Here is a 22485-nt window from a genome sequence, read left to right as displayed (position 1 = left end):
TAAATATACGTGTCGTTAAACCCGACACAGCCAACTAGTAAAGGTTGTCAGGTAAACAGAACATGCCAATTCGTCACTAGCTCAGCACACCGGTGTGTTGGAGAGCCAAGCCACAACATTTACAATCTGAGTACAATTTTTTCCCAGTAATTACAACTAGCTTCATTAGACAGCAGCCAGATTTGAGGATAAGTCCACCTGTTTCGTTCCTTATATAGAGGTGTAGATGTGATGACAACACTTGTGCGTTCTACTTGTCCAAGGTGGGGGGGGGGGGGGATTAATGAATCAACGTACATTATGCGTGCGCATTATGCGAGCCCATTGATCTTGTACTTCCTGTCCATTGCTTGTACCAGAGACAGCCTTCTTTAGGGTCTCGTCTCACCAGTGTCAGACCAGAGAATGTCATCATCATTGTTTGTCATCTTCATAGATTCATCTATCATTTTAATATTTATCAACCATGGTTTATTCATTGCTAGATGAAGATGTCTCTAATGCACAACGATTTTGCTTACAGTTTTACACTAGGCACTATATTTTGCAAAACAATAGTAGATCATGAAATGACATTTCGAACTTACAATTACTGTCGTAAATTTATAATGTACCCATTTTTGTATTACTCACGGAATTTCTACAAGAAGCGAATGAACCAAAGGATGGTCAGTATATACTGTAAACCGATAAATTAAGCATTAATCAATACCTCTGCTGGCTGGTAGTGGGTCAACTTTGTAGAACTCCAAACTGAAGCCATATTCTGAAACAGGAAATGAGAAAACATTTCACGTGAATATTGCGTACAATACAAAACGTAACACAGCTATAACTGAGTCCGATGTCTTAGAAAGAAGCAACAATATCGCATACAGTGCAAAAACCTAAAACAGTTATAACCGAGATGAACACGTAGGCTTTCGCGACCAATATCATCCATAAGAGCTTTTTTGGGTTAGATCGTGTAAATATATTAAAATATATAAATGTGTCGTTAAAACCTGCCACCACCCGACACAGCCAACTAGTAAGGGTTGTCACGTAAACAGAACATGCCAATTCGTCAATAGTACAGCACACTGGTATGTTGGAGAGCCAAGCCACAACATTTATAATCTGAGTACGACGTTTCGCCAGTAATTACAACTAGCTTCATCAGGCGACAGACATATTTGTGGAGAAATCCACCTGTTTCGTTTCTTATATAGAGGCATGGATGTGGTGACCATACTTCTGCGCTCTTGAGCAAAGTGGGGGGGGGGGGAGATTAATGAGTCAACGTACATTATGCATGTGCATTATGCCATTATGCGAGCACTTTAATCTTGTCCTTCCTGTTCATTGTGTGTATTCAAATAGCTGTACCAACGATAATCCCTATTGAAGTATGGTGCCCTTCATAGCAACAATATCGCGTACAGGATAATAAGACACCGTCAGGGTAAAATATTGCAACAAAAAAGAGAGGGGGAAATGGAAAAAAAAGAGGTAAAATGAGCCACACCGCTATGGCAGTGACAATAATCTTGGGGCACTCCACCATGACAATTGAAACATTGAGGGGTGTGAATGGGTGGTGCAACACAGTTAATGGGCTGGCCACATGTGGTGGTGTATATATATCATGGTGGTGTATATATATCATCTCTCCCACAACGTATGGGTGGTGACACCGCATCACAATGGATGGGAGGCAGCTGACAGTGCAAAATGAGATCAGGCAGTTTAGGGTTAGGATAAGCTCGTGTGAGAAGAAGTTCAAACACATTTTAATGGGAATACAATTTTATTTTCCATTTCATAAAGGTAATACCCAAGAATTATTGCTCCAGTATGGGTCAAAAGAGATGGTCTGGAGTCTGTGTTTGCCCTCTAAACAAAGTGAGCATCTGCCATCAACACGCTGCAAACGTTCCTGCAAACTCTCCTTAGACCCGGCGCCTCCCATCAGCATCGGCCGGCTGTGAAACATTTTCAGAATGCGTACCTACGCACGTACACACACGCGTACAAAACAAGGATACCTTGCATGAAGTTGTCCGAGACTTGAAACATGAGCGTCACGTTGTTGGAGAGGGAGCGCACGCCCGGCGGCAGAGATTGGCCGCAGAATCTGCCCAGTGAATGTCCCCGCTGCTGGGCACCGCCGTCGTACACGGTCAGGGAGCTGTTGCCACACAGCTCGCTCCCCGGTAGCCTTTTTTGGGGTGAGAGGTAAGAGACAAACCGTGTAAACAGCGGTTTGTTTTGGTCAGGAACGGTTAATAATAAATAAATGAAATGGCGAGTGCCGTAACTTTGGGCCTGTAGAAAAGTTAAGACGTAACGTGGAAGTGCTCCCCATCCGTATGTGTGGGGAACGGTAGTGTAACGGGTTAGCGTGCTGAACCGGTCCTGGGCCTCCCATAGGTTGACTCAGCCTTAAATTAGTACCTCGTGTGATTTGTAAGCATCGCCACTGGGGAGACAAAGGCGGCCGGGTGTGGGGTTGGCCACCCACCCCCTCGTGTGCTGTGCTGGCCTTCATAGGTGATCGCTAACAGCACTTGCCCCGACAGTCTGTTAAGGCTATATGGGGGGATGTTTGTAATTTGTCTTTGGGGTGATTTCGAGGGGTGGGTGTAAAGTGACGTGGTAGTTCCTTGCTCTAACGAGCGGTGGGAGGGCAATGTTCAACGCTGTGGGTGGAATTTAGGCCGTGGTTGAAATTCACTTTTGTCTACTGCGAGCGCCTATCTATGGCAAACAATGTAAATTATGATCGAACGTGAACATAATTTTGACGGTGGTTGTGATGGAAAATTATGACATAATAATAACAATAATGCAAATTAATTGGATTATGATGATAAATAGGTAATGATGATGATTAAAGGGTGCTTATGCTGCATATGATGATGATAATGATGACCATATTGCTGTTCCTAATGCTAATTTCGGTTCCGCTGCTGATGAAGACGATGAGGAAGATGAAGAAATGCAGAACGGGAAGTGTTCCTGAGAAAGCCACACTTACTTCTAGGACTCGTTTTGAAGCTTGTTTCACATGCGGGAAGAAACTATTTAAAAAAAATATTTTTTGTTTTGCCACATAAGGCCCACTGAGCTCTGCAGCTCTTTTTCAGAAGCAACTTGGCCACAAATGATAGCCCAATGAAGTGGCTTATGTGGAAATTTATAGTAGCCAAATCATCTTAAACGCATGTTTCTCAATGTGCAGGGAAAAACTGGGGGATATGGAGAAAAATCCACGCGACCACAGGGAGAACGTGCAAACTCCAAATATACAGCAGGCATCAGGGTTGAGATCGAACCCATGTGCTTATGTATACCAGGTGAGGTAGTTCACATTTCGCCACTGTGGCACTCCAGTACCAACAGGCAACACTTTGAACTAATTACACTCAAATGTCCACGCAGATTCAAGAACCCATTTCTATACCGTCTTCTCCTGGCAGTCTTAGCACACTCACCTGTGCTGTCGCCAGGAATCATAAATACATCGCAGGGTTTAGAGTGTGATGCACAAAGCACTGTGCCATCACTCCCCACATTAAACTAAACTATTTTTTATTTGACCAAGTAAGGCCCATTGAGCTATATCGTTATTTTTCAGAAACGCCCTGGCCAAACATGAAAGCTCAAAGAAGTGGCTTATCATGGGGACATTTATAGCAGCCAAATACTGTGGCGTCACGGTGGCGAGATGTTAACTTCCTTGAACTCACTCGCCTGGTATTCATGGAAGTCGTGGGTTCAATCCCAACCCTCACACCTATATATTTCGAGTTTGCATGTTCTCGCCGTGGTCGTGTGGATTTTTTTCCGGGTGCTCCAGTTTTTCCCTCCACATTTTAGAATCAACGTGTTCAGAGTATTTGGCTGCTCTCAATTTCCAATTGATAAGCCACTTCGTTGAGTTATAATTTGAGGCCCAGTCGCTTCTGAAAAATAGCTATACAGCTCCGTGGGTGTTAACACCACGGAGCTCGATTGGTGTGTCCACCGAGGGAACGAGCGTGCTGCTGATAACGCACGCACCTCCATTCTGCTTCAAACTCCCCTGGATGTTAATGGAATGCACAGTGTTTTTTGCTGTTGTTCGTAGGATAGGGCTTGACCCAGTCTGAATGGTGGGAATCGAGCCAAAATAAAACTGTCAGGGTGAATCGGGCAGAATAAATGTTGTGCAACTTGTAGAGTTTCACAATTTGTCGAACGTGTGGTATGTAACTCTACAGGAATCAGGCATTTAAAAATAAATATTATTAATGTAAATATATCAGTGTAAAATTGTGTGTTACTCACTTGAAGTAGTTAAATTGCAGCTTGACAAAATAGCCATTAGGAACTGTAATGTCCACAGTGCAGAGCATATTTGTTGCGTAGCCCAGGTCATAAAAGCTGTTTATTCTGCCAGAGTCGCCTTGCAAACTCAATGAACACCGATCAATGCCTGTCAAAAGGATTACAGTTCATAGAGATGACATTGAGACATCAGTCATTGAATGCAGACATCGATCTACAATACATATTTGTTAAATGCTCAGTATATACTGAATTTGACTGCCTATATAACGTACGGTATGATGTATGGTACGCACATGAATACAGTAGATATTTTCTTTATATTATTTCCCCCCTGATATCCTCATTGTGCGATTAGCGTTGCCTTATGGAGATGAATCCATTTTAAAGTCTTCAATATTCAATAGCAGTCTGCAGAAGCAGCTGTCAGAGAACTACGTTTGCGACACACATCAATTTTCAAATTTCGAAACTAGAGGGTGAAGCATTTCCCTACCTGCCCAAATAATACAAAATTATCAAAGCCAAACCGGAGTGCAACGTAAAATTGAATGTGATGGCTTTGGTGTTTGATCATCGGCGACTGGGCTGAGACCACCAACTCACTACACCTGGGAACCCGGCTGCATCATGGCCGGCTGCCTGGATTCCCACTGAGGATCTCATTAGTGTCAGCTCAGGGCTCTGTCTTCTGAGCCATGTGGTGTCCACTTTTCATAACCAGGCGTTTATTTTTTTTTATATACCCGGGCGGTACACAATGGCAGTTATTTTACCAAGTAAATTTTTTTTGCGATATGCATTCATAATGATTCTACGGTCTGTTCTAGAATGCTATAGTAGTTGCGTACCAAAGAAAACGTGGGTAGCATCTAGACTCATCCAGCAGCATCCCACCTTGTGTGATGCTACGCCAATTCCTACTCACGCGACGTAGTTCTGTTCACTCAATCACGTTATATCCAATTTGCGTTATGAAAACACGCGGCGTTATAAGAGAACTGACTACTGTACATCTCTCCCATCTCTTTCATAGCGCCCTTCTGAATAGATGTTAATTATTTCTGTTACACGTCTTCTAAAACGTATATATATTCTCTCATCTTACTCCACCTGTCTTATTTCATATTGATCGGGAGCTGTCACTCAAGGTGCTTAAAATAGTAAAAAGAAAACAGTGACAAAATAGAATAATTCAGATTGCAGGGGCGTGCAAGGGTTGAGTATTGAGTGAGCATTATAGAGGGTGCTTCAGGATCACGAAAGGGTAGTAGGTATGACATTTCTCTCTCTTATCTAACTATTTTGCTAATCTTAATACTTTGCTCAAGCTGGTCTCTCTTCTATCATCTTAAATATCGAAGAAAATATGTATTTAATTTCACTACATCTCATTATTTTGTTGACTTCTACTCCTTTATCTCTACTGGCTATCTGTCTTCACTTATCTCACTGCATTTCTCGCACTATTCTCCCAATTCCCAAAACGTATCGATTCACTTACACGTCTCAAATCAATGTCCTCGGTGAACAGTTGTGTAGGTGTAAAAATGTTAAACAGGTAAACAACACGAGGACGTACGGCCACTGAAACGCTGAAGTTGCACTTACTCTCATAATCTGCACTGAACCCTGTTAATACGACGATGCCGTCAGACGTGAATGTGACATACAAGTTGCTTCCAGATGAAATCAGGGCTTGGGGCATAGTGAAGCCAGTAAATCTACCCAATTGGGGGTAATCTCTTGAAGGTCCATCGTACACCGTCACATAGTCATAATTTTGTTCAATTCTGGGAAAGAAACAGGTGAAGTTAACATTCGTGTTATTACTAACAATTATGCTGTATACTGTTTAAAATGTAGGCTTTCGCGACCAATATTATCCATAATAGGTATTTCGGTTAGATCGCGTAAATATAAATGTGTCATTAATATGTGTCGCAAATCTGGCTGTCACTTGATGATGCTAGTTGTAATTACTGGAGAAACGTCGTACTCGAATTATGCCGTACTAGTAAGAAACTGGCATGTTTCGTTTACGTGACAAACCTTAATAATTGACTGTGTCGGGCGGTGCCAGGTTTAACGACGCCATTATATTTACGCGATCTAACCCAAAAAAACCTCTTATGGATGCTGCCTACAGGAGCCAATTATTAAGGTTTGCTCATATACACTGCTTTTAAAGTGTTAACAGCAGTGGTGGCCAATTTGTGGATCGCTATTCATGGGTGGATCGAAGGACAAAGAACAAATATTAACTTAAGCAGATATAGTGGCATGTAATGTATGTGTATTGAACTGATTTTGCACCGTACGTAGCCAACCAGGCTAATCAGAGTTTGCAATTAGCGTAAAAGATCAAAACAGCTGAAGAGACCGAAAACAAAAAGCTAATATGCAGCCCAGAGTAAGCTCTCTGGCTCTAATTTTCTTTTAGATTTTTTTTATATTCTGGCTTTTTCATTATATTTTCCCTTTACATAGTGTTCTTATTGTCATACGAATGTTTTAGCATTTTCCTCTCTCAATCCAACGCATCAAAAATTATATTTCCGGCCTCTCGCACTTCTCCTCACATCCCAACCATCTCCTTCCCTCCTCTCACTCACACTCCTGCTTCCTCTGCCCTCCACCGAAGTGTCACCTTTGACTCCTTTCTCACTTTCTCTACCCACATCTCCGCTACTATTTAGCAATCTACCGCTTTCTTCTGTTCAACAACAGGACAATCGGTCCTCTCAACCTGCCGCCAAACTCCTGGTTCCTCCTCTGATCTTCAACCATCGGGACTCCTGCAGTTCTCTGCTTCTTGGTCTCCCTGCCTCTGCCCTCACTCCACTCCAACAAATTTAAAATGATTCTGCATGAAGTTATTTTCACTGCCCTTTAATTTTCAGCACTTGGCCTCTCCTACTCCAACTCCACTGGCTTCACGTCCATTCCCTCTCTCTCTCTCTTTTCAAATAACTCACACTAAGTCATTACATGTCTCCATTGCCTTGCTCAACCTCATCTCGCCTTTCTCATCTCCTTCTGCGTCCCCTCTCATCCTCTTCATTCCAAATCTGCTCTCCGTCTCTCTGTTCCTTCTTCTCCCTGTGCCCAATTCCCATCTTCGGTCCTTCTAACCTCCTTGCACCCCTCCACTGGAATAAACTACCCCTGTACATTGAGCAGTACTGACCATAGACTCAACACTGCACCAAAAACTCAGCACGCCCATAGATTCGACACTGCTCGTAGACTTGACACTACCATAGACTCGACACTGCGCCATAGACTCGACACTGCACCAAAGATTCGACACTGCACCAAAGATTCGATACTGCCCGTAGGCTCGACACTGCCCATGAACTCGACACTGCCCATGGACTCGACACTGCCCATGGACTCCACACTGCCTTTGTACATTAAGGAGTCCCCCTCCGTAACATCCTTCCATTCCTCTCTTAAAGCCTCACCTCTTCTGTTGTCCATTCCCTTCCCTCGCCCCTCCGCTCCTTCCCGTCCCTTCCATGCCCTTCCGTGAACCCTAAGTACCCCTCTTTCGCTGTCACTCATTCCTCAATCCTTGAAGCACGCGCCTGTCAACTAGAGGGACTCCTCTACTTACAAAAGAGTTAGGTTCCTGAGGTCTGTTCTTAAGTCTATTTGTTCGTAAGTCCAACTTTACTTCTGTCGATTCAAAATATGTTGTATGGCATGTACACTAAACACAGGGAATGGCCTTAAAAGTTGCATATTCTCCTGTAGATGTAGACGACACTGGTTTTCATGTTCTGCAAATGTAGATGACAACACAGATATCTATTGCGCAGTGGTTGAACTTATGACTATCGGTCCAATTAAGTAACTGGACATACAGACAGGTTTGTGAGTATCTCTGTAAGTTCCTGAGTCGAATGTTTGTAAATAGAGGAGTCCCTGTACTTCATCTATTTCTGTCATCGTTTTGTAAGCTATGTCAAGCGCATTGAGTGAAAGCGCTCTATAAATATACATTAGATTAGAATGTGTCATGTGCCTTGAAGCTTGCAGCATGAAAGCCACTATAAATAATAATTGTTATTATTTTCTACAAATTATATTCCAGTTATAGAATCAGTGTCGTATCATCAAGCGAACACACATTGCTGTTGGACATCTCACAGTGAGCATAACACGACTCTTGCGTCAAAGAACGGCCCCGGAAGATATCATCACAGAACTACTTCTGCAGTTACTGAAATATGCCTCTTCAGCCACAATAAGGTCACATCTCAAACATGGTTGGAATTAGCGCTGGATTATGACGACACATAACATACAGGGGTTGTGTTTAAATGTAAGTTAATGACCCATGTTAAATAAATGACAAACGTCGTGTGCCAACAACACCTTACCTGAAGTCTGTAAACGAGAGCCTGATTTGTTTGTTTGCTGGAGAGTGGATCAGCCAAGCACAGTCTTCATAGTTGTCATAGACACTTGGGTAGTTCGGTGATGAAATGACTCCACTGGTCTCATTTAACTGTTTTCTACAAACAGATGCTGAAAAAAACGAAAACCTTTAACGGCAAGCCTAATAGAGCACATTCAGTTGTCTAACCATACAATACATATGAGTGTGTAGAGTATAAATATACCATAAGCAGGCAGTATTTATATACAAATGAGATATTTTCTAGATAAAATAATAAAAACCCTTCTTTTTGTAAAATACTTGAGTGCGATAGTCAAGTATATCGTCACAGATAAGTGAAGATGTATTGTATTATAGTTCTCCTGTCTATATTTGTTTAAGAAAAATCGAGTGACAGGAACTATATTTGTGATCCCTCTGTGAAGTGTTTTGCTCTGTTTGAGACCACCAAACCCCACCTATATAAAATACAAAACATTACACATTTAAATATATAAATTGCAATACAAATTTGAATGTATGCCTTGTCCAAGAACGTCAGGACAGGTGCAGAACAATGAGATTTTTTTACGGAGAGGCAGTCGGTCATGGACAAAGGAAAAATGAAAGTCTTGAGCCTGGACTTGAACGGCGGGCAGCGAATCGACGACAGAGGAGGACATTCTCGTCAATGAGGGCAGTGGAGAGGAATGAGCCCACCTCCTTATCATCACGTGAACATTTATAGCGGTAGCCAAAGACTCTAAATGCATGTTTCTAAATGTGGAGGAGGAAAAAACAAACCGGAGGACCTGGAAAAAAAACTGGAGAACCCGGAAAAAAATCTACGCCACCACGGAGGGAGAGAGACATGCAAACTCCAAATATACAGCAGGCGACATGGTCGGAATCGAACCCACGACCACCTGTATATCAGGCGAGGTAGTTAACATCTCGCAGCTGCAACTGGAGGCTTAAAAGCAGGACACCTTGGTTGCTGTAGCAGACAGCGCATAGAGGGGAGCAAAGCGAGATGAGGTAGGAGAGAGTCTGTTGAGGATTTTGAAGACGGTGAGTGCAATCTTGACGTTTGAGTAATACCTTCAAACCTTCCACTAAATGTTGCATTTTTTCGCTGAAGCCCTGGAAGGTAAATGGCAACGACAGGACTGCCTTGCAGGGTCATGTTTATAGACCCGATGCGGCAGAAAGAGTTCTGTATATTCAACTGGGTGCCGTATGTATTTGACATTACAGCACCCACCAAATTGCTCGAGGAGCAACCCTCCGTGCCGTTCTGCTCTGATGGGCTGTAAAAGATGCAACGCAACAGCGGCATTAGCGACAGAAACAGGGTGAGACCTCAACTTAAAGCACTTCACATGGATGTGTTCCTCATATCTGCATCCATAATAGTGGTTCCAGTGTGAGTCGAATAAAACTAACCCGCTTAATTCCAGGAAAATGCTGAATCTCTCGTTGTAGCTGCCATTGATAGCCCACAGGCAGAAGTCGTTGTCACTTTGTGAAACGTGGGGGATCTCCAGGCGTCCTTCGGAGGCACTGATGAATTCGTAGCACGGACGGGGAGCTAAAAAACACAAGAGGCTGGCATCATGCGCTCCGATTTTATCACAGAAATTAGACAATATTTATAAAAGGAATTAACATTCATGGCATGCATTACATACACAGTGTAAAACTGATAGTATCTGCAGCTACATTATCCATCCGTATTGGTATCTGCAGGCTCCAAAGTATTGATCGCTTCTGCATTGGCAGTGGTGCACAAGCACAAATTACAAAACATAAATCACATTCGTCAATAACACTATGTCCTTAAAAGTAAAATATATAATAGGTGACGTTTTTATGGAAATGGCCTTTCTTCAAAGCACACAAATAGAGAGGCAGAGAGATGGAATGGATATAAGTTGGAGACTGCACTCTGAACCATTTTAGCATCAAAGGGGCTTGCAAATCAGAATCTTTACTTAGACTGGAGGAGGAATCCGATGAGCTATGAAGCTCTTTTTCACAGATGTCCAGTCTAGGCACAGGGTTAGCAAATGATCAGAGGGACGTTTGAAAGTCTTTTTGATCCGAACATTTCTTGACAGCCTCTCTAATTATATTTAAATGACAATCGGGCCCCTGAAATGCATCGCGGAATGGATTACGCGGACAGTGGTACGTTTAACCTCATTGCAAAAATCGGTACCCATCATGGAATGTACCATCAACATTTTATATATTTTTCCCTTTTAATGCAAATGAGTAGCCGTGCTGCTTGGAGTAAGGCCACAGCACCAGAGCGGCGGAAGATGGTAGTGCAGGAAGTACGCCCTCAGGAGGAGGCTGCAAGGTGGGCCAAGGCAGTCTCTCTTGCCAAACAGGGACAGTGGACTCGATGGGACAGTGTGGAGAAGAGGAAGATCAGCTGGAAGGATCTGTGGGCCATGGAAGCGAGGCGGTTGAGCTTTTCCATCAGAGCAACATATGACGTCCTTCCAACACCAGTTAATCTTCACCAATGGTATGGTGAAGATCCGGACTGTGCCCTCTTTTCCATGCCAGCCAATCTCAGGCACATTCTCACAGGGTGTAAAACAAGCCTCACCCAAGGACGCTACACTTGGCGTCACAACCAAGTCCTTAAAAACCTTGCGTCCGCCCTGGAGGACAAGCGAGCTGCCACCAACTCCCTACCACCCCCAGCAGCATCACACCCCTTACGGACGACCTTTGTCCGCGAAGGGTCTAAACCACCGAAGAGCGGCTCTATACCAATAGAGCGAGACCAGCTGCGCTTGGCCCGCGACTGGAAAATGCTAGCTGACATTGGCTGGCAACTTGTGTTTCCTCCGGAGATCGCAACCACCACCCTAAGACCTGACATGGTGCTCTGGTCCCGTTCGCTCAAGAAGGTCTTCATCATTGAGCTCACAGTACCCTGGGAGGACTCAGTAGATGAGGCTTATGAGCGAAAACATCTGCGCTATACCGATCTAGCTGCCGAAGCACGGCTTAATGGCTGGAACACAGAAGTCCGACCAGTGGAGGTGGGCTGCAGAGGTTTTGTGGCAACATCTACAACCAGACTGCTTAGAGAACTGGGAATTAAGGGCCAGAGCCAGCGTTCGGCAATCAGAGCTGTATCGGAGGCGGCAGAAGGCAGCAGTCAGTGGCTCTGGATGAAGAGGAAAGACCCCAGCTGGGCCCCAAAGTGAGAGGGCCAGGAGGTATGCAGTCAACAATGCTTGACTCAGGGAGGAGGACGCCCCTGCCATGCATAGTCCCATGGGATGTTGGCTATCAACAACAAGGCAACTCCTATGACTAATTGAGAATGGGACGCAAGCGTAGGATTGATCACCCTGTCGCTGGCCGCCTTTGGGGAGGGTGTATAGTATGAAAGGCCGAAACACCCTAGGAACCAAAGGTTCACTACTGACGATGCGCTCCCCAAATTTCACCAGGCTCACTGTTCATGAACTCTTGGAAGTGCTTGCACAAAGGATAGTAACATCTCATCCTGTGTTCTTTGGAATCTTGTAATACTTTTCTTTTTATTGAAGGATTTGTTAATAAATAGGTACTAATAGGTAAGTATTTAAATGCGATTTAAAAAACATTCAATACACATACATGTTATTCTTATCAGACCTCATGGTGTAAAGGGAATTCTCCAAACCATATCCACTCACTCTGGCCTCACTATTTATGTGCTCTGAAGGCCAATTTCCTGAAACATCATCAAGTACATTTCCTTTTAAGACCGTGATATCGATGAATGTGATAAGAGGGTTTTCCCCTTTTTTATGGAAACAAAACAAGTGTTAAAATGTTAAAACACCAAACTGAAAACTTTTACAAGGAATCATGTCTGCATTAACCACAATGCGTGTGGTCAGAATACAAACAAAAACATACTCTGAATATATATGCATTGTCCTTGAAACTGATTAGTCCGTAATAGAGTGGGCCCATTTGAAGGCTGCCATCTTCAACTTGGTTAAACACTAAGACTGCCAATTTAGTTTTATTGATTACCACAATCATGTTGATGTATTTGCTATCCTTTCTGTATGTCTCGCAGCCCCAAAAAGGGCATCTCGCATCTCCAGGGGTTGCGTGCATCCCATGTTAAGAACGACTGATGCATGCATCTGAGCGTGTACAGTACATCTGAATGAGCACGTTGTGTTCAAATAAATTATGGAGGTGTGTGTATGGATGGCTGTCTGTGTCAGCGTGTCTGCGGGGATCGTACGTTGGATGGATAATTGGTAAACCGGCAATTATTTTCAGAATCGTTTACCGGTTTCGGCAAGTTAGCCAATATGAATACAAAGAAAGATGCAAGAAAATGTGACAATCCCGTATTGAGCTGAATGCAAATTGTTGAACAAACCTTGAGGGCATTCTCCATCAGACAGGGTTACATTGTCTATGCCTACGAGGGAGATTGCTTGCATGTGTGTGTCGGCCACGAACTCAAGCTGCAATGAGAATGCACAAACACACGTTGCCGTGAGTGTACACAGCAAACCCTCTCTATTCGCGAGGGTTACCTCCTCGAACGCATTTGCGAATACGGAATTCACGAACGCAGAAAGCTAGTTCCAGTGGGAAAAATTGGGTTATGTTCCTGTTACGAGTGAAGATATGGGGGGGGGGGGGAGGGGAATGATAAATGTTTAATAACGACTGCAACAAACAATATATTATTAAGAACGTGTTTTTAAAAATAAACTTTGATGATGATGACTATGAAGGTGGTGGTGGTGATGGTGAGAAATTCAGGAGGATGACCTATCGGAGATGCAGGTGTTTGATAACAATGCCGCACAGCTGTTATAATTTTAGCACTCTGGGGAACGCGAGCCGCAACACTTTCCCCGATTGCATTCGCGTTATTTTTAATGGACCTCATTGTCGACTCGTTTATACCAAAATGTATGAACGAGTCGGCTGTCAGTACATGTAAAGTAAAAATGCACAATAGCGAGTTCAGAGCGGGATTACTGCGAGAGACTGAGGACTAAGCGGGGAGCCGAGGTGGCATGCCTAATCATCGCGGGCAGTTTCAAATGTAAAATTCTGCGTGCACCTCCATGGTTTCATTCACTCGTGGACACTGGAGTCCGGCGGGTTTCGCGAGTAGGGAATTAGTACGCATTTAGTCACTCGGAGAAATGTGCAAAACTCTTTAATTCCAGAAGTCGCGCATACAGGGGAGGGTTTGCTGCGTTCTTAGTAATGGAAGCGCGCCCCCTCGTAGCCTCAGACTCGCGCGGCTCTCTAACTCTCACCTGGTAGTTGGTGTAGTTGATGTTGACAAGTGCCCTGCCCCAGCGTGCATTCATGCCCCAGAGGGGGGAGGCCTCCCACAGGAGAGAGCGCTGCGCGGAGTCTGTGTCCGTCGCGTACAAGGCAAGCGAGGAGTTGCTATTTGCAACAACGCTGAACCAGAAGCTCAGGCACCTGGGGCCGTTCTGATGTGTCACGAGAGGGCCCAGCAGAGTAGACATGGAGTTGTACATATATTGGTTGATGCCCAGGAAAGCACGACCTGGAAAAAGAGTGCAATTTTTTATATTTTTTTTACATTGTATAATACAGCACAATAGGCATGGTTTGAAATATCCACAATTATATATATATATACACACAGAGATATACCTTGATAACAGGGATTAGATTTGAAAACTACTATGAGCGTACTTTTTGAACAGGTTATCTAACATCACAGAGGGCAGGTTTATGCACGGTTCTAGTGGTGACACTGTGGGAAGCGAGACGGACAGAGGCTGTTTGCAGAATTTGTCGCCAGCCAGCAGGGCCTCACCCGCCGCTCTTTGTGAGAGTGAGTCGGGCCTCCGCCACTTTACGAAAACGATCGTTGCCCGGATGACAACAAAAAAAGACTCGGAAGCGAAGTGAGAAATCTCAACACATTCCACTATAATACCGTGGCCTCGTTGGAGAAATGCGTACATAACAGGCAACGTTTTGGGCAATGCCAGGAATTGTTTCCCACGTGCTTCTTAAAAGCCACTTAAAGTATCATGTGCCTTGAAGAAGGGCCATTGCCCTCGTAAAATATGATTTTTCCAGCATCTACAGAAAACTGTTGTATAACAACGATTTGACCTCCCTGCTGCCTATGGCATGGTTTGGCGCCATTGCCTGCTGCGGGAGTTGGTCAAAATCATCAGATGCTCAGCAACAGTCCTCTCAAGAGTATACACCTCGCTGGTAAACACAGCCGCAAGAGAATGATCAACAATGGCCTCCCTCGAGCCTTGGCATTAGTATAGTCATTTAACACAAGTGATCTGCCATGTATGTCATCTAACAAGTTAATATATGATGACATCACCCTTGCTGGCCCAGGGCACGAACCTCAAGACATTGCCACTACTCTTTAACAGCTGATCTAATAGTTATTGGAGTCATGGTTCCATCGCTGGAGAGACACTCCAACCAAATCCTTCCAAAACCACCACAGGTGCGTTCCACCTGAACAATCTTGCAGATACCACCATCGTTGTTTCCTTCTCTGTGGCAGCCCAGTGCCATACACAAGAGTAGAATAGTAATGTGCAGGAGTTATAGTATGTATTACCGTGCAAAAGCTTGAGTTGTATCAAGTGTACAGATTTAAAAATATATTTTTTTTCGTTTCACGTTGCATGCATTTTGTCTGTAAATATTGTAGATTACAGTATTATACGTACTTTAGCATTATAAATATGAATGTTGGGATGTGTTCTGGTCAACCAGTGTTTGAAGGAGGATAATAATGGTCAAGTGATACACACTTAAGTACTCTCACACAGAATAGGATTTACAGCAATTACATTGAAGCATTCCTACAGCGTTATAGCATGTTGTATATGAACCGTGTGTGGTGTACATTCATTGAGATACCCACTGTGTGGAATTAGACTCAGTATTGGCAATACGTTGACATTGTTGTATTGAATTGTCGTCCACTGAACGGCATTTTCGTATTTGTTTTGCCATCCACAGAATCCTTGCTCAAAGTCACAGCCGAGTGATGTTGACGGTTCTAAGAAGAAGAAGATAAATATTGTATTAAGACGGTGGGCTAGGTACGGCGCAAAAGAATGTCAACATACATACAACAGGAACATTCGTATCATTTGGTCAGTGTTGCGCAAAATGTAGTTCTTTAATTGTAAATTCAGACCATCTTCGTTTTCATTGTTGGCATTTCTGGTACCTGTACGAACAATTCACCATGAGGCCACACTGACAGTGCTAATTAGACCAGGCGCTGTGCCATTTAACAAAGCGGCTGATCCCGCACTATCAACAACAACGTACGACTCCTTTAGCCATGGCGTCATGTGAGCTGGAGGGAACATGCTGAACTCCTCCCCCCCTTCTATTACTATTTTCAATTTACCAGGTAAGGCCCACTGAGCTAGATAGCTCTTTTTCAAAAGCAACCTGACCACAAATGATAGCTCAACCAAGTGGCTCACTTCATCGAAATGTTTCGCAGCCAAATACTGTTAACGCATGATGTCGATTCTAATTGAGGGAAAACCGAAGGACACGAAGGAAATCTACTCGAACATGGGGAGAGAGACATGCAAATTCCAAAAAAACAGCAGGCATCAGAGTCGGGATTGAACCTACGACCTCCTGCATACCAGGCGCGGGAGATAACATCTCACCACCACGGGGCCCCAAATTCTAAATTCTTAGTAAAATATTTTTTTACAACAATATTAAAAACCGAGTAGCGTTTTTTTTAAGTTCACCAGTTTGGAAAACACCCATTAATATAAGAAAATAAAGGGGGCTGGACAAGTTAAACAAATTAGTTGAATTAAGCATTGTGCATCACACAAATATGTATGAAATTAATGTGTAGCCATTCGTCATCCAGTGATGCCTGCTCAGGGCTCTCACCCTGAGCCACCCCACCACCTCTCATAGGTTTTGTTTTTTGCTCCGGCATCAGTGTTTATTTGCCATTGCACTACTCATATAGTTCGCGACGCAAATCAATCAGTACATGAACAAAACAACAAAAAGCAAACCTGAAGCCTTGTAAGTCACGTTAAATGGTCCATATGTGATTAATACGACTTTATTTCCAGAGGAGAGGACATTTATGTTTTGACAGTCATAATTATTGACAATGGCCAAAGTCGGCCCTTTGATGGACTGGCCTTCATGGATTTCAGCATTCCTGAAATGCAAAATGAAGATTAGTTTGTTCGCATTACCATACTTTTTATATACGGTATAACTTTATAAAGCCTTACTCGAGTAAGTCAGAATTCGGGGTAAGACGAAATGCTTCCTGACCTGAACACTGTCTGTGCATTAATTAGGCTGCATTTTGTAGATGATATACTTAGATGCACTAGAAATTAAAGTGATGCACATACAATAATTATGGATTGTATGGAATTCAGTTAAGTTATTCCTTTGGTGCTTTGTCTGTGCTCTCTATTGTATTTCTCTTGTATCTCATTGCACAAAATAAATGCCTTCAATCACTTCATGAGGACGTCGATGTTATTCATCTTCAAAATGTTTGCAAGATACTCGCACTTTACCCAGCAAAGTCCCTCTGCGTTGAGTTAGAGCAGTGGTTCTTAACCTTTAATGCAGCCTTGCACCCCCCTTTGGGTTTCCATCATAATTTTTTTTATGTTAATAAATACATAGGGTTTGATGAACCAAAGTAGTTGTACTTACATGCCTGTGCTTAATTTGTATTTAGATGATTTACCTTCTAAAAAAATCTGCCCCAGAAAGAGCATCTCGCACCCCCAGGGGGTGCATGCACCCCAGGTTCAGAACCACTGAGTTAGAGGATCTATCTGGCGTGTTGCTTGGCCTTGGAGGGGACCGTTGTGGTGGCTCAAGTTGATGTTCTGGAGACTGGGAAATCATTGATACCAATCGCCAGGTTGATGCAATTAGTCGTGATCGCTCATGTAATAGAGTGAGCCCCTGTAAAGGCTGCCATCTTCCACGTGGTTCAACATTAAGACTTTGTTTTATTGATAACGACAATCAAAATGTTGATGAATTTGCTATCCTTGCTGTATGTTGCTATCTTGATGCACTCACCAGTGGTACTGGTTACTGTCTACGAGTATATTAACAAATCAGCTACTGAAGTGCATTTACCCGCAGAAGGTTCCATTCAAGAGCACAGCTTTGTCCGGACTTGTTTCAATAAGCCAGTAGCAATTGTAGCTACTGAAGGAATCATTCCCAGAAATGAAACCTTCAGTTCCATTAAATACACCTCCACAAGTCCCTAGAGAAAACAAAAACAAAGTGGTAAACCTTACCAATTATACAATTATTGGAACTTATAAAACCGTTATTTTAAAAGTGCAGTTTAAATTCACAACACAGTACTTTGATAACCACGTTCATAAAGTATTTTAAAATCTTGATGATACTATATTTTCATTTTTCTAATTTTACCAGGCAAGGCCCACTGAGCGATCCAGCTCTTTTTCAGAAGCGACCTAGCCACAATAACTCAACGAAGTGGGCTTAGCATCACGTGGACATTTATAGCAGGCAAACACTGCTAAATGTATGTTTATAAATGTGGAGGGAAAAACCAGAGAACCCGGAGAAAAATCCATACGACCACAGGGAGGGAGACCTGTACACTCCAAATATACAGGGTTCGGGGTCAAGATCGAACCCATGAACTCCTGCATACCAGGCGAGGCAGATAACATCTCGCCACCGCGGTGACCTTCGTGCTAGCTCATGCTACCTCATCCTATTAAAACGTGAGAATCAATTGTAATCGATCCAAATCCACCCAAGCAGAGGGCTGGTTTATGTTAGGGGCTGATCCGTGCCACTGGCAGACCCGGATTAACAAAAGCAGGTGGTGTGGGGTAGCTAGCTGGCGATTAGAGGGGCAGTTCCAATGGAGGGGATAGGCAGGGAGAAAGTATTGGGTGCCATTCCTGCAGTGCATCGGAGTGCGGCACTGCAGGTCAAATATTTAGACCGGGCAGAATATATTATTGTCACGTGACAAACCACACTTGTCTGCAGTAAGGAGGTGTTCCCATCTGGTGTTGGACAAGCGAGGGATAGTCGGTTGAGTTTGGCCCCTGTTGAGATTGCCACCTTATGATTGTCGAGCCAAAAAATGCTCTGCCCACAGTGCCACCTCGCCATATTCCTGACTTTGAATAATGTTGCCTCAATATCACCGACGATAACCGACTGCAAAGGAACGTGAATTACCTTGGAACCAGTTTTGTGAAACAATGAAAGCAAAAGCTCCAGAAGAATTCCTTTCACCGGATCTCAACACCACCATCATGCTGCCATGGGACTGCGGGCTCTGGCTGGGAGGGCGGTTGCTGCACAGTGAGTCCAGGATCACGGAGTGCACATTTTCTCCATTGTACATGGTCAAGGAATCTCCCACGCATCTGCTGTGACTCTGCCCTTGTGATGAATTGTCAGCATCCATCCTGCACAAAAAGACAAATACAAAGACCCCCCGTGTAGCCTTAACAGACTGTTGGGGCAAGTTCTGTTAGCGAGTAGGGCCTATGAAGGTTCGCACGGCACACGAGGGGGTGGGTGGCCAGCACCATTAAGTCAAGGTATAGCCCAGATAATCTCCCTTTTTGGGTTGATAATTACAAGTACAACTTTTTGAGCAGTCAACAGCATGAGTGGTATGGAGAGACTGACATTAGTAACAGGTATGTTGAATATTATTTTCTGAATTGTGTATCGTGTAATATACCTTTAACTGGAAGATGTACAAGCTGCATTTTCAACAAGTGGTCCTCAGCTGAGACTGGCTCATAGTTGAGTTTGAACACTGCAATGACTTGGACATCCTTCTATAGACCACCTCGATGTATTTGTAAAGTTCTTCATGCAGTCACACACTTGACTTGAAGGCAATACGTTAATTACACAGTCCAAACGGCTTAACTACACAACGTACACACGTTAACTAGACCCCAACAGGCTCACTACATAACCGGGTCAGTCAGCAACGTCCTGACTGACCCATGATGCAGAGCGAAGACCGAAGACCAGAGAGAAGTAGCGCCGAGGGTTGATTCCAGAGAACAGCCAAGAACGCTCTCGGGACTGCCCCTTTATGCTCCTGAGCATGGCCTCGCTCCGCCCTCGGCCACGCACCCTTCGGGATCTTTCCCGAAGGATCCCGACCGAGCATCACGTGTCCCTCAAGCCCCCTTCGCTACCCTGTCCGGGTCACGTGCCCTCTCGGGTTCACCCAGACTACCCCATTCTCACTTGCCCTCTCTCAGGTCGTCACCACGACTATGCCCCCTAGGGCCTCCTCGCATGCTGTACTCACTCTGGCCCCCGAGAGAGGTCCCAGACGCACAGTAGCACTCTTGTGACAGTGGCTGGCGCTAACACCATAGTGACACCATTAACGTCACTACATATGTAAGTTGAACTTCTATTGCACCGTATGTATGACACACGGTCTCATCGGCATTACCCACCTGAAATCCATGAATGACAGTGAGATGCCACGGCTTGGTGCCTTGAAGATCCAGACGCACTCCAGGTTGCTGGGGTAGTTGTTGGGGAAGTTTGGAGACAAAATTAACAGGTTGCTGTCTATATCCAAAACGCCTCCACAGTGGCTTTCAGCTGAAACACAACACAAGCATTGCATGTGATTAAATTAAGGTTTAAGGTTCCTTTAATCGTTGGGTGTGATGGCATAAGTCATTTCCATTTCTTCAAATGCCATTGCAGAACATATGCTTCTTTGGAAACCAACGTATTCGTTTTTTACACACACACACTTGAAGTCTACCCTGCTCATCATATTCAGTCTGCTGCAGTTTGAAAGACTCCTGATTTGGAGTGTGTTAGCCAAATAGATGAGGTGAAGAAGAAAGCCAACGTAGGACCACCAGGACAGACAGCTACATTTGCTCATGCGCATGTTGTTTCCCTACCACTGTAATTATACACCCAATGTGACAGTGGCATAGGTACCTGGTGTAGCATAGAAATATCCATGTAGGTACAGCCAACCATTGTTTGTCTTTGTGACGACAACCCGCACCGATTCAGTGGAGGACACGTAGTTGTAAAAATACACATTTCCTGGTAGGTCTGTGACATGATTCAGTGGGCCGTCATAAATCCGAATGCTGTTGTTGTCGTTGTTAAACCTGCAACACAACAAAAATTAGTTTCACTACATTGTTACTATGTGATAGAGGTTTCGCCAGCAGTCCCCGACTTACGAACACCCGCACTTACGAACGAGATTCCTTAAGATATAAATTTTGTTATAACCATCCAACGTGCAGACGCGAGCTCCTACTTGCGAACCGAACCGCGGAACTATTTTGTTCAGCGGAGCGATCCTTCACGAGATGTAATGAGTCCCAGCATCCTGCTGGAAGACAGCATTGATGCGTGTCTGTGCGTGAGTGTGAAAGTGTGTGCGGGGGAGCGGTAGTGTAGCGGTTAGCGCGCGCTGCGCTATGAACCTGGCAACCCGGGTTCGATTTCCGCTCACGGCCAACACCGGTGACGATTATCTGAACCGGTCCTGGGCCTCCCCTAGGTCGACTCAGCCTCATTTGAGTACCTGGTGCGTTGTGTAAACAACGCCACTGGGGAGACAAAAGGCGGTCGGGCATGGTGCTGGTCACCCCCCCCCCCCCTCGTGTGCCGTACCGGCCTTCATAGGTGCTACTTGCCAGCAGAGCTTGCCCCAAACGTCCATTAAGGCTATACGGGGGATCTTTGTCTTTTGTGAGTGTGTGTGGAGTGATCGTGCAATGGTTATCGTGTTGCGCTACGAACCCGGTGACACAAGTTCGACTCCTGCTTATGATCAACTGTGTCTGGTGTATCTCGTGAGGTGTTTAAACATCACCACTGTGGAGACAAAGGCGGCCGGGCGTGGTATTGGCCACCCACCCCCTCGTGTGCCATGCCGGCCTTCATCGGATGACACGCAAATTGGTGAAGCGTTCATCGGCGCTGCTCGCTAACAACTTGCCCCAAGTCTATTAGGGCTACACAAGGGATCTGCGTGTCTGCGCACGCGTGTGCATTTGTGGTGACTCATTGCACTCTTTCCGACAAGCATCAAGACTCAAGGTAATTTTTTTTTAAATTATATTTTCATGTTACTTTATATTATGTTTTATTTTCTATACAGTAGATATCACAATATTACATGCACAATGCTTTTCTTTTTTTACCGTAACACCGACCGTATGGGGCATTTCAATCTAGGACATTGTCTTCCGAGTTACGAACCTTTTGACTTACCAACGGGTCTCAGGAACGGCACTCGTTCTTGGGTCGGGGCCTGCCCATACTCCTTAACGCAACTTAATGCTGTGGCAAATGTATGTTTTATATTTCTACATAACGAACCCTCAGCCAAATCCACCATCTTGACTTTCCTGGCTAATTCCCCAGCATTGTTCCTTCGATGCAGGTCAGCTAAGTGAGGTGTAAACCGTGGGTTCTGTCTTTTTCTCGACGTTTTTGGAAGGGTGAATGAGCATTATTGGAATTTAGAAATAAGCTATTTAAAGATGATCTGAAAGATTCCATATCCTCAGCCTCTTAAGACATTTCCCAAATTATATTTTCATCATCTGCAATACATTTAAGCAGAATTTACCTTGTTACAAAAATTGTATGGGGCAAGTGCAGAAATGCAGTCCATCGAATACACGCCACCAAACAATTATCAATGATGTTATTACCGA

General features: G+C 44.2%; 1 protein-coding gene across 1 annotated transcript in view; it reads right to left on the bottom strand.

The window, feature by feature from the left end:
- The window catches only part of LOC144733493 (enteropeptidase-like), a 39620-nt gene that overhangs the window by 4195 nt on the left and 12940 nt on the right, over positions 1 to 22485 (bottom strand). Inside the window, exons 5-19 of the mRNA XM_078615420.1 lie at positions 20741 to 20919; positions 20236 to 20386; positions 18980 to 19212; positions 17885 to 18017; positions 16780 to 16931; positions 15639 to 15776; positions 14014 to 14273; positions 13113 to 13200; positions 10145 to 10289; positions 9800 to 10008; positions 8700 to 8847; positions 5923 to 6104; positions 4312 to 4459; positions 2028 to 2200; positions 713 to 766 (exon numbers count right to left, since the gene is read on the bottom strand). Coding sequence (XP_078471546.1) covers positions 713 to 766; positions 2028 to 2200; positions 4312 to 4459; positions 5923 to 6104; positions 8700 to 8847; positions 9800 to 10008; positions 10145 to 10289; positions 13113 to 13200; positions 14014 to 14273; positions 15639 to 15776; positions 16780 to 16931; positions 17885 to 18017; positions 18980 to 19212; positions 20236 to 20386; positions 20741 to 20919 — 2393 coding nt within the window. The remainder of the gene's footprint in view (positions 1 to 712; positions 767 to 2027; positions 2201 to 4311; positions 4460 to 5922; positions 6105 to 8699; positions 8848 to 9799; positions 10009 to 10144; positions 10290 to 13112; positions 13201 to 14013; positions 14274 to 15638; positions 15777 to 16779; positions 16932 to 17884; positions 18018 to 18979; positions 19213 to 20235; positions 20387 to 20740; positions 20920 to 22485) is intronic.

This window comes from Lampetra planeri, chromosome 47 (assembly GCF_965212315.1).
Source record: "Lampetra planeri chromosome 47, kcLamPlan1.2.h2, whole genome shotgun sequence".
In the NCBI taxonomy this organism is placed as follows: domain Eukaryota; kingdom Metazoa; phylum Chordata; class Hyperoartia; order Petromyzontiformes; family Petromyzontidae; genus Lampetra; species Lampetra planeri.
This window is presented reverse-complemented; position numbering and strand designations above follow the sequence as displayed.